Source organism: Electrophorus electricus, chromosome 2 (assembly GCF_013358815.1).
Source record: "Electrophorus electricus isolate fEleEle1 chromosome 2, fEleEle1.pri, whole genome shotgun sequence".
In the NCBI taxonomy this organism is placed as follows: Eukaryota; Metazoa; Chordata; class Actinopteri; order Gymnotiformes; family Gymnotidae; genus Electrophorus; species Electrophorus electricus.
In genome coordinates this window covers 16,963,333-16,973,756 of record NC_049536.1, presented here as the reverse complement: position 1 = coordinate 16,973,756, position 10,424 = coordinate 16,963,333, and the positions used below count along the sequence as shown (strand labels likewise).

The 10,424-nt window shown below is 40.9% G+C and overlaps 1 protein-coding gene across 21 annotated transcripts in view; it reads left to right on the top strand.

Moving 5' to 3' along the window:
* Positions 1–10,424, top strand: part of cacna1c (calcium channel, voltage-dependent, L type, alpha 1C subunit) — a 185,793-nt gene that overhangs the window by 62,042 nt on the left and 113,327 nt on the right. For all 21 annotated transcript variants that reach the window (XM_035522093.1, XM_027008705.2, XM_035522128.1 and 18 more), the window contains one exon: positions 1,271–1,376. In XM_035522093.1, the coding sequence (XP_035377986.1) occupies positions 1,271–1,376 (106 nt within the window). The remainder of the gene's footprint in view (positions 1–1,270; positions 1,377–10,424) is intronic.

Sequence of the window (10,424 nt, the reverse complement as noted above, 5' to 3'; positions counted from 1 at the left end):
TGGTTTCACATCCAAGAACTTCAGAAGCATTTTGCTTGCACAGCTGATGAAGGATCTCTTTGTGAAATGTCCTGTTTCTCTGTAGTACACTGAACTTTTTATTACTTCTACATCTTTAACTGCTATACACTGCAGTTACTCCCATATCATAGTAAATTCTATTATATTGTAATATGCCTTGCAATGTGGTAAACGCACAGTGTTGAAATTTTGGTGTGACTGGTAAAACCTTAGCCTGAAAACCTATTTTTACAAAAATGTTACTTATCATTTTAAATGATTTTATTTATTGTATTATTTATTTATTTATTGGATCATGTGAGCAGCATGATTAATCAAAACACCCACAAACACCTATTTAGAACATCTGAAGTTTTACCAGCTGTTCAAAGCACACAAAAGCTTTTGGAATTTGTTAGAGGGCTATTTTGCATATTGCAGCCTTCTGTAATATCAGTAGTATTAGTTGCAGCCCTATGTTCCTCTTTGTTCCTTCCAGGACTTGAATGCATTATTGTCTGATTATCCTTAACCAAAGTGCCACTTACATACTAAGAGCAAGGGTTATTCTAGGCTCTTCAGATGATATGGGTTTTTAGTTACTAGTGACAAATATATTGAAACTTGTCATTTCATTATAAAGGAAAGTTCACTCTAAACACTTAGAGTGGGAAATGTCATGTTTATAAGAAGGTAGAAGATGACAAAAATTTGAAAAGGAACACAAGGGAATGGGGGTGATGAGATACTAAATGTGAGGATGGCTGTCTCAGTGAAGGCCAGATTTACGGCAGTGTTCTCACACAAGAAAGAACCCATAACCTTTGGATGGAAATGAAGAGCTCAAAGAGAAAAAGAGAGAAAGCCATAAGATAATAGCAGAACTGTGACCTTTCCAGCCATGTCCTAAAGGAGATATTTAGCCAGCACAGCACTTCTGATACTGCACGGCATGTTTTTATAACATAATAATAATAACAACAACAACAACACAAAGAAGAAAAATAACATGATGAAAATAAGCTGAGGCTTTAGGACTTGAAATATCCTGACATTAACATGTATATAAGCTCAACCAGTTTACATTACTCTTTTTTTGAATGTTCCATAAATTATGCATGACATGACCAGGAAGTATATGTGTATGTGGCATCTTTTCTGCACACCAAATCTATTAATGGAGTGCATTTACACTTTTCAGTGTTCATATTGTGTGCAATGGACTTTATACCCTCCTCCAGTTTTAGCCCTTAACTCCCCACTCCTTCAGACCCTTTGAAATCATCATTTTGATGACTATTTTTGCTAACTGCGTGGCCTTAGCTGTCTACATCCCCTTCCCAGAGGACGACTCCAATGCCACCAACTTCAATCTGGTAAGAGAGATGGTGTTGCTTTCCACCCAATTCTTCTGCTGTGGTCACACTAATAAACCAAGAAACCAGTGTTGGTAAATGAGTAGCTCATACATGTGCTGATATTGATGGACAGTTGGTCATGACGGTGATGATGATGAGGATGAGGATGATGAGATGATGATTATGCTTGCTTGGAACTGACAGTGAGGATGTTGGTTTAATGGTAGTTGAGCTGTTGACAACCTTGTGTATATGCCTTCTGCAGTCTCACTGCAGTCTCAGTGCTGTTTATATAAGGGCAAGTAGACACAAATGAACCATGTAACAGTGTAACACTGTAGGTGTTAATTCAACACAAGATATTTTGCCATGTAGAAAGGTGCTTATGCTCTTTAGTGCATTGGTTATATTTTTCAGTTGTCACTTACATCCTGAAAACAGCTATTTCTGTAACATGCATATACGTATGGCATCGAAATTTGGGCAAAGAAAATGCTGCTCATAACTTAATAAATAACATTCCTGTTATCTATTAAACTTAGAGAATATGTTGATTATGCAATTTTATTTATCTAATTATTTTTACATGCTCAATATCATAGAACACCTTTAAATATATTGGACTCCAAGCCTGTTATGAGCCAGATCTGAGGGCAACAGTGTCAAGGATTAGTTGTCTTTAGCTGTGATTTCTACACTTTCAGCAGTTAGCATTTGACCAGAAAAACTCATATTTTAACCTTTTTATGGTCATATCAGATGGCTTGGGAGAACTGTAAACCCAAAGTTCTCCACATTTAAATTTGATCATTCTCCTCTGATGGTGGCATCTTTCACTGCTATAAAACTATATTTTCAAATTGAATTGTGTGAACACCATGGAATAAGACTGCTTAGGTACCGTTCTTCTAAAATTCTACCAGCCCCCACTGTGTTTATGTTTTGCACACTTAATTCAATGCTGCAAAGCACTGAATAGCTCATGTTGTATCTGGCAGTGTGCACGGATGGAGTGCATAGTCGCTGAGTTCACCTTACAAGCACTCAGACTGTTTTCCTCTGACTTTTATTCCTGCTTGGTAAATGAAACATATTTGTCATGAATGTGAATAGACCTCTGCCCTGAAAGGACACACATGTGAACATTTACAAAAACAGTAATGTCACGCGCATGACCCGAATGCCTATACGCACATAAAAGTGTTATGTGTGAAGCAAGCCATCAGTGGAATAGTGAAACAAATTAAGTAGCGGTGCACACATTTATCTTGAAGATTGCTGTGGACGTCAGTTGCAGAGGATTAGTGTGAGAATGTGAAAAGGATTAAAGGTCTAGCTGTTGTTGGCACTTCTGTGCAGAGAGGTGTGTGAGTGTGAGAGAGGGGCTAGCATCAGTACGAGCAGGGTGTGAACAGAGAAAATTCACCTAAGCAGTGAAACATGATGTAAAAGAAAAAATAAACACACATGAGTTCTTATAGTTCTTTCTGGGGTTACAAAGCCATGGACTAGATTGGATATGACCACATCTGAAAGTGGTATATAAAAAATATACCAGATTTATGTATTCACAATGTTTAGAAGGAAAAACACATCTTTTTTTCAGATTGAAAAAAAATGAAAAAGGGCTACTTCTGGCCTGTAATGTGAACACATTCAGTGTTTCAAATTAAGTACAGCAGCAGTGGTAGTAATGTTGGCTTTATTGTTCTGTGCGATTTTTGTGTTTAGTTTCTATTGGTGCCTTTCCTGCAGTGGTGAAGTCTTGTTGCTAAAGCCATAAATGATGGTTGGTGGAGCATATTATTCCACTACTATTACATCATTTGTTGCTGTGGGGAAAATTTCTGGAAACTACTGAACCTGTCAGTGGATACATTGTTCAGAGGTATGGCTCTGTTTCTTAGTTATGCACCAAGGATTTGTTGATTCCATATGAAACTGCAGAAGCAATATCATGTGCAACCCAATAAGGCATCCGTCAGACCATTGCTCTACATCCTAGTGGTGTTTTACCCTCAAAACACCAGTGTGAAATATGAAGAAAACAGCTAATTTCTAGTTTAAGTGTACATATTCCAGTCTATCAGAAAGCATACAACCATTTGTGTATTCCTGCCAGTCTATGTGCACAGAAGGGTGGGCAGACCTAGTCACCAAGTCATAAAAACACATGCTGTATAGAATAAATACAGCAGTTAGACATTTGCTACAAAACACTGTTAGGTATGCAGCACTCTTCATATATACTTTCCTACATTCATCCATGTGGGCTATGAATGGAATCGTTTGTAGGCGGGGGGGTTGTCATGGATATGGTATCCTTGGTGATGCTAGAATGCACAGCTACCGTGGAAACAGTGTAACAATGGCAGACAGCCCGCAGGCTGTAGATCCTTTCTCTAGTTCTTGGACGGAGGTGCAGAGCTGTGCTGAGTTCAAAGCGCCTCACTAACACATGCTGTTTAGTGGAAACACAGCTGCTCCCTTTGCTAGCCACCTCTGTATGTGTTTTCCTATTCAAACTCCAAGCCACAGGAAACATGGTATCCAGCAAGCACCTCACACTGAATGAATCTGCCTTCAGGAACCAACAGGCTGACACAGCACGGCACAGCTAACTCTCTCCATCTGCTATCCACAGAGCCATGACACATTGATGCTCACAGACTGTTGTGCTGCCAATGGGGCGAAGGTACTCAGGAAACATTATGAAACATTCTGTTGCACTGATTGCAACAGACTAGGTCTCAGCCAAGCAGCAAGTAGCTTCAGAGCATATTATTTCAGTATTTCAGTCTGTCAGGTAAAAGTTGAATAATTTAATTTAGGCTCCTAAAGAAGTTAGGAAGTAGAGATGTGGAGTGTCACGTATTTGACTGAAGTAACTAAATTTCCATTCACTGGTCTTAGACTGTCCAGTAGCCTGTGTGAGATTGTGAGTAAATGTGTCTACACTCCAAAGATTAAGGTACTATGGATGGACTGTCAGTTATGGATATTCCAACCTTACTAGTATATCCAGTCTGACTGGCATTTAGATAAAAAGTACTTACAATCAGCTTAGGCTGCTTTGAATACCTAATAATGGAGAGAAGAGTTGACATGCTTTTAACACTAATACATTTACTCGAAATTCTAAATTTAATTAAATAAAAATGGGTTTATCACAATTTAATTATCGAGTCAGCATCATAATAATTCCAGGTATCTTAAAAAATAGTCTAACTAAGGTCTAGTCCACAGTCTTTAGTAAATAGCAAAATGCCATTTTTGTGTTTTGGCCCAACCACCAAAAACCACAACAATGATGGAAAAGGTGTATGACTTATGACTCCTATGTCATTTCCACCGTGTAAATTTGATTACATGCTGCAGTTGTGTACCACACAACAGCCAACACGAACAGAAAATGGCAAAAAAAAAAATGACAGACTGCTTCGTTTCCCTCTCCCCAAATATCTCCCTGTGTGTGCATGTGTGCGCGTGTGTGTTCGTCTGCATGACCACGCCCTCCTTGTATTTCACACCTGCTCCTTATTGTGTGTCGTTAGTGTGTTTTGTATATAAGTCCTTTGTCTACGTACTAGTTTTGTCGTTGTTTGAACCAGGTTAGCTTGCTAACCACGTCATTGTCTATGTGTGTAACAAAACATTTCGTTGTGTTAGACACGGCTCGTCCCCGCATCCTGCTTTGCCTCCGAATGTTACAGAAACCATGACCGTCAAAGGATGCTGGGAAAATGGAAAGGGAAGAAGGGGTGTAAGCGCAAGTCCTCAGCCCATGCAGGGAGGCACCCCGTGTTCTTGGGTACCCTCCTGACTCCCGCAGTAGGGGAGCGTGGTCCCGGTGTGGAAGCGAGGGAGTCACACGGGGCTACGTCTGACGACGTGGACTTCTGCAACACCAAGGAGAGACCGTCGCTCCTTCAGGCCTCGCTCTATGGTCCTGCAATGGAGGAGGAATAGGAGTCCTCTATGGACCTTTTGGAGGGCTACGCGGGTGATGGAGAGAGGAGGGGGTCCTATTACCCTTACGGGGACCACCAGGAGTACTACGGGGAGCAAGATCGGAGTGAGCCCCAAACGGACACCGACCTCCGATTGGAATACACAGAGGTCAGCTCCCGATCAGGCTCGGAAGTCGATCAGAAGGAGAATCTGGCGATGGAGGTGGAGGAGGCTCTCCATTGGGATTCTCCTTCGGATATGGACACGGTGTTGGCGGACTCTGAAAGCGAAGAGCCTCCAGCACCCAAGGTGCCACCTAAGGCACCGACCAGGAGACTCCGCTCCAGAACAAGCAGGTGGCCCAAAGGGGCTTGTGAGGGGGTATTGTGCTCAGAGGAGGACTCTCCCTCAGCGAAGGATCGCAGCCACAAAGCTCAAGCGCCTAAGCCAAAGCCACGCAAAGGCAAGAAGGCGGTGTCACCGGTGCCCGCTCCTGAGATGGGCCAATTGGCTAAGGCATCTCCGGAGGCACGCACGCCGAAGTCTGAACAGCCACCCCCACACATGTCGGCGAAAAGGGATCCCGTCCAACCCGGACGCACTGCGACCCAGCTGATGATTGGGGGCATGGCTGGGGCTTTTGTTGCCTTCCCTGGACTGTTTAGCAGCCATTTGTGTAATCCTGTTGTTGTACCCGTCCCGATCACTGTGTCTATCCCTGTCTTGGTCACATTACCTGTTGCCTTGTCTCCCTTAATGTCAGTGCCTGTTCCTGTCAGAGTGTATGTCCCTGTGTCTGTTGTTGTCCTAGTCCCGGTGTTTCCCCCTGCGTTCCTGCTCGCGCTGGCCCGTGGTGGGCTGCCCGGTCCTCGCCGTTTGGCATTGGTCTCGGGTCCACAGCCCATTAGGCTGGTGCGCCGGGAGTCGCGCCCTTGAGGGGGGGCTCTGTCACATTACGGCCCCTCTCCCCAAACATCTCCCTGTGTGTGCGCATGTGTGTGTTCGTCTGCATGACCACGCCCTCCTTGTGTTTCACACCTGCTCCTTATTGTGTGTCGTTAGTGTGTATGTATATAAGTCCTTTGTCTACGTACTAGTTTTGTCGTTGTATGAACCAGGTTAACTTGCTAACCACGTCATTGTCTATGTCTATCATCTTGGGGGGAGCAGATTTGAAAAGATGTGTTTTTGGTTTTGGAAAATTCTGTTTTAGTGTAGGTGAATGGGCAGAACACATGCAAACACGTGTTTTTACCCAAGTGCGGACTCCAGCTGCACTATACACTCTGGATTTGTGGAGTTCACAAACTTTGCTTTGCATCAACAGGCTAAAGTCCATTACAAGAAGATGCATGGAAGGGGCAGTTCCTACAGGCAAATGCCAGATATAGGATGCACCATTATCAGTTGGCTTGGGTCATAATGAGGCGGAGGATGGATTGTGAATTTAATAAGCTTTGTTTTTTTTACTGGAAAAAAGCCTGTATTGTTGTTTTCATTTCAGAAATGTGCTCCTCCAGACATATGCAGAGGTATTCATCAGAAATAAACAAACCCAAAATATGAGGAAAACATATTGCTGATAAATTGATGACAGTTGTGTGCATATCACAGGTTTCAGCGAGAGCTAAAAATGTATTCATTAATGTTAGGACCACTGAGGTTTGATGCTGTTAAATCTTGCACAAGATCAACACTGCAAGCATCATAATTACAATGGTCATAGAGGACATTATGACCATTGTGACAGAGGACATTATCATTAACATTCTTGGCAGATCTCCCATACAGAACATTATCAGTAACATCATTGGCAGATCCCCTATGCCTGGACCAGGTGCCACTCAACTTCACACGTTGCATTCCATTTACTAATTGCTTTATTACAGCTAGTCCCTCTGAGCTATGGCTTTCTTAGCACTTATTTTCATATCATGGACAGTATCTGAAATATTAGGACTTAAATGTTAGATAAAATGAAGGCCTAGCTTTATTACTGGTCTACATCAACCACAAGCTTCCTGTCTATAGATCTAAATAGATATATTGGGCTAGAAGGCAGTGGTACATTGTGTTAATGCTCTGCTGAAGTCACCTCAAAGCTACAGTTTTCCAATATGGTAAATGTATCAATCCTACGTTTTAGTGGTGTGGTTTTACAGAATTGATGGTCTCAGTTGAATGTATAGATGATTGAATGAGGGCTTGCCTGCTAGTAGCAACAGGTCATGATTGGGGCTTTAATGATTTGGCCTTTAATGCATTAAATGTGCTTTCTTACACTCATCTCAAAGATGAAGAGAGAGGCCAGACAAAGCAAGGATAAGCTCAGTGTGTGTGTGTGTGTGTGTGTGTGTGTGTGTGTGTGTGTGTGTGTGTGTTCATGGTTTGGTTTCTGTGCCCTGGTGTGACAGAGCACTTCTATGTGCCAGATTGATGCCCCTCCTCCCAACCTTCTCTTTCCCAGACTGCCATAAAAATGGAGTCTCTAAAAAACAGTAGAATAGCTGCTACATTCATTACACATACATACGCTCTCTCTCTCTCTCTCTCTCTCTCTCTCTCTCTCTCTCTCTCTCTCTCTCCCTCTTTTCTCTACCTTACTCTCTTTGTCTCCTTGCTCTTTAATACCCCCATTTTGAAGATAAAGAGCCCCCCCCCCAATATTTATATGCACTATTTCTTTCCACAAAAGAATGGACAGAATTTACCTGAACATTTTTCTCTTATTTTTGATTTAGTTAACACACTTCTGCAAAATGCTTAAAATTAGCAATATAAAATAAACTTCATTTTTAAATTTGTTTTTATTTTCTCCTCTGTACACTTCCATTTAATATAATGGCATATTTATGTCTACAATGTCAAGAGGTTTTGGAATTATTATGTCTGACAGATGTGCTTCAGACAGTTTCCCAAAATACAGTACCCAAGACCACTCAGGGGAACATTGCTCATTGCACATTACTTTGCAAAAGTCTTTGGTCACCATAAGATTTGTTGCTTTACTAATGGTATAATGACCACATATAATTTTTCAGAACAAAATGACTTCAGTCAGTATTTAGTGTGACCTCCCTCCATTTTTGGTGGGTGACTGTATTGAAGTTTTCTGAAGTAATCTTTTTCTTTTTCAGGGGCATCTTGTTTTGTGCCTTGTGTCCATTATAGGCAAGATGCAATAAACAAGGATTTTTCAGGTTGAAAATAAGTACCAAATTGGCCTTTTATATAGTTATATAATAACCTATTATATAGTTTTACAAATGTCATTTGCTTGTGTCAAGTTTACAAACAGCAGTGCTGTGAATGAGCATTTGCGATGTGACATGGTCAAAGAACAAGTGATGCAGTAGAGCTTGCAGTAGTGCAAGTGATGCAGTAGTGCAAGAATAGTTTGACTGATATGGTTGCAGTAAGTGATTGTGAACTGAACTGAAAGCAACTATACATTTGTTATATCAAGAAAATGCCTTGTCACAACACTCAATAGGAACATCTAAGCTTGGTCAGTGTGCAGTGTGCATTATCATTGTGGAATCTGCAAGTACCAGTGTGGAACCCAGAAAGATTAGCTTTAATTAAAAACGTTACTTACATTGTTTCTATAATACCATTCCACAGGAGATGATTTTGTGATATAACAATTAATGTGTAATATGTTGTGCCTTCTTTATCCCACTCTAGTTCTAATGTAAGGAGAATAACATATCAGTCATCGTAATGGCACAGAGTGAATGGAGACAGGATGCAAATGTTGAGATGGATTACATTTATTTGGAGCAAATCCATAAACATAATCCACATTCCAGTTCAAGGTTGTGTAGCTGGGGTTCATGGAAACAACCAGAACAGAACATAATGAAAAGAACATAGTGATACCAAAATGGAACAAAGCGAAGTTACAATAACAAGAAACATGGAAACCAGATTGAGAATTTCAACAGGTACTTTACAACAAGAAACACGAAAGCAGATGGGTATATACATAATAACATTACTACATTCATCAACAAAAAAGTCCAGAAGAGGTATACAGAACTAGATTAGGGGAAAACAAGACACAGATGCACACAGTGAGAAGGGATGATATATAAAACATTAGACTAAGCTAAAGACAAAAACATAATTAAAACAAAAACACATGGCAGGGGAACCCCATCACCAGAATAAGAAGACCGTGACAATCATACCCTGCTCCACTGGAAAAATGAAGGTCTAAATTTGAACAAGCAAGTAACATACACCCTGAATGCTTTTTCTAGTGATGTATGCCTTTGCAGTATTACTTTGCCCTTATAGTACCAAATCTATTTTTAAAAATCACTGTTTCAATTAAAAAAAAAGAACAAAAACATGCAAAAATCATGGTGTTTGTATATTCTAACAATTATCAAGCAGGTGTTAATATTGGTGTACATGCAGTACAGAGATCTGAGTATAGAAAAGTGGATACCTCTGGTAGAATAGAAAAGTGGGCACCTTTGCAGGAGCGCCTCTTAGCTTTGTGTTGTGCAGTGGGTGTAGTTGAGTGAACTCTGGGTGCTTGGAACTTGTAATGAAAATGGACTTTATTTTTGGAGAGCTAGGAGGAGAGCACCACTGATACTGTGGATTTGACTGCTCTCCAGAACTCCCCCGGACCTCTTATCATTTCAACTGTGATGTTTAGACAAGGCTTGTCCGGCTCTCTGTGCCAAGCATGTTCAGCATCAATCAGCATTTATCAGTACAGTGGCCAGTTTTACCCTCAGGAACCAGCCTAGCTGTTTCAAGCTTTGGGAGCCTTGAGAGATTTGTAGTTTTGTGGTCTTTTACAAGGAGACTCATTCTAAAAGTGGAAGCCATATTGGGTTTAAACATGTATGTCCTTGGTTTTATTGTGGTAATGAAATGCTAAATGAAAGACAATCTTGTTATACATGGGTAAAGACACCTCTTACAGAAAAGAGTGCCCTCTTGCAACATGGACTAGCCTGATACAAAACATCCTGAATCTCTTGAGCTGAAGAGACCATTTGTAGACAGAGGATGACATAGAGGTTTATTGATTTTTAAAAAAAAATTTTTTTACCAGTGTCTTCAGTAAGTGACTGTACAATAAGCAACTGAAAA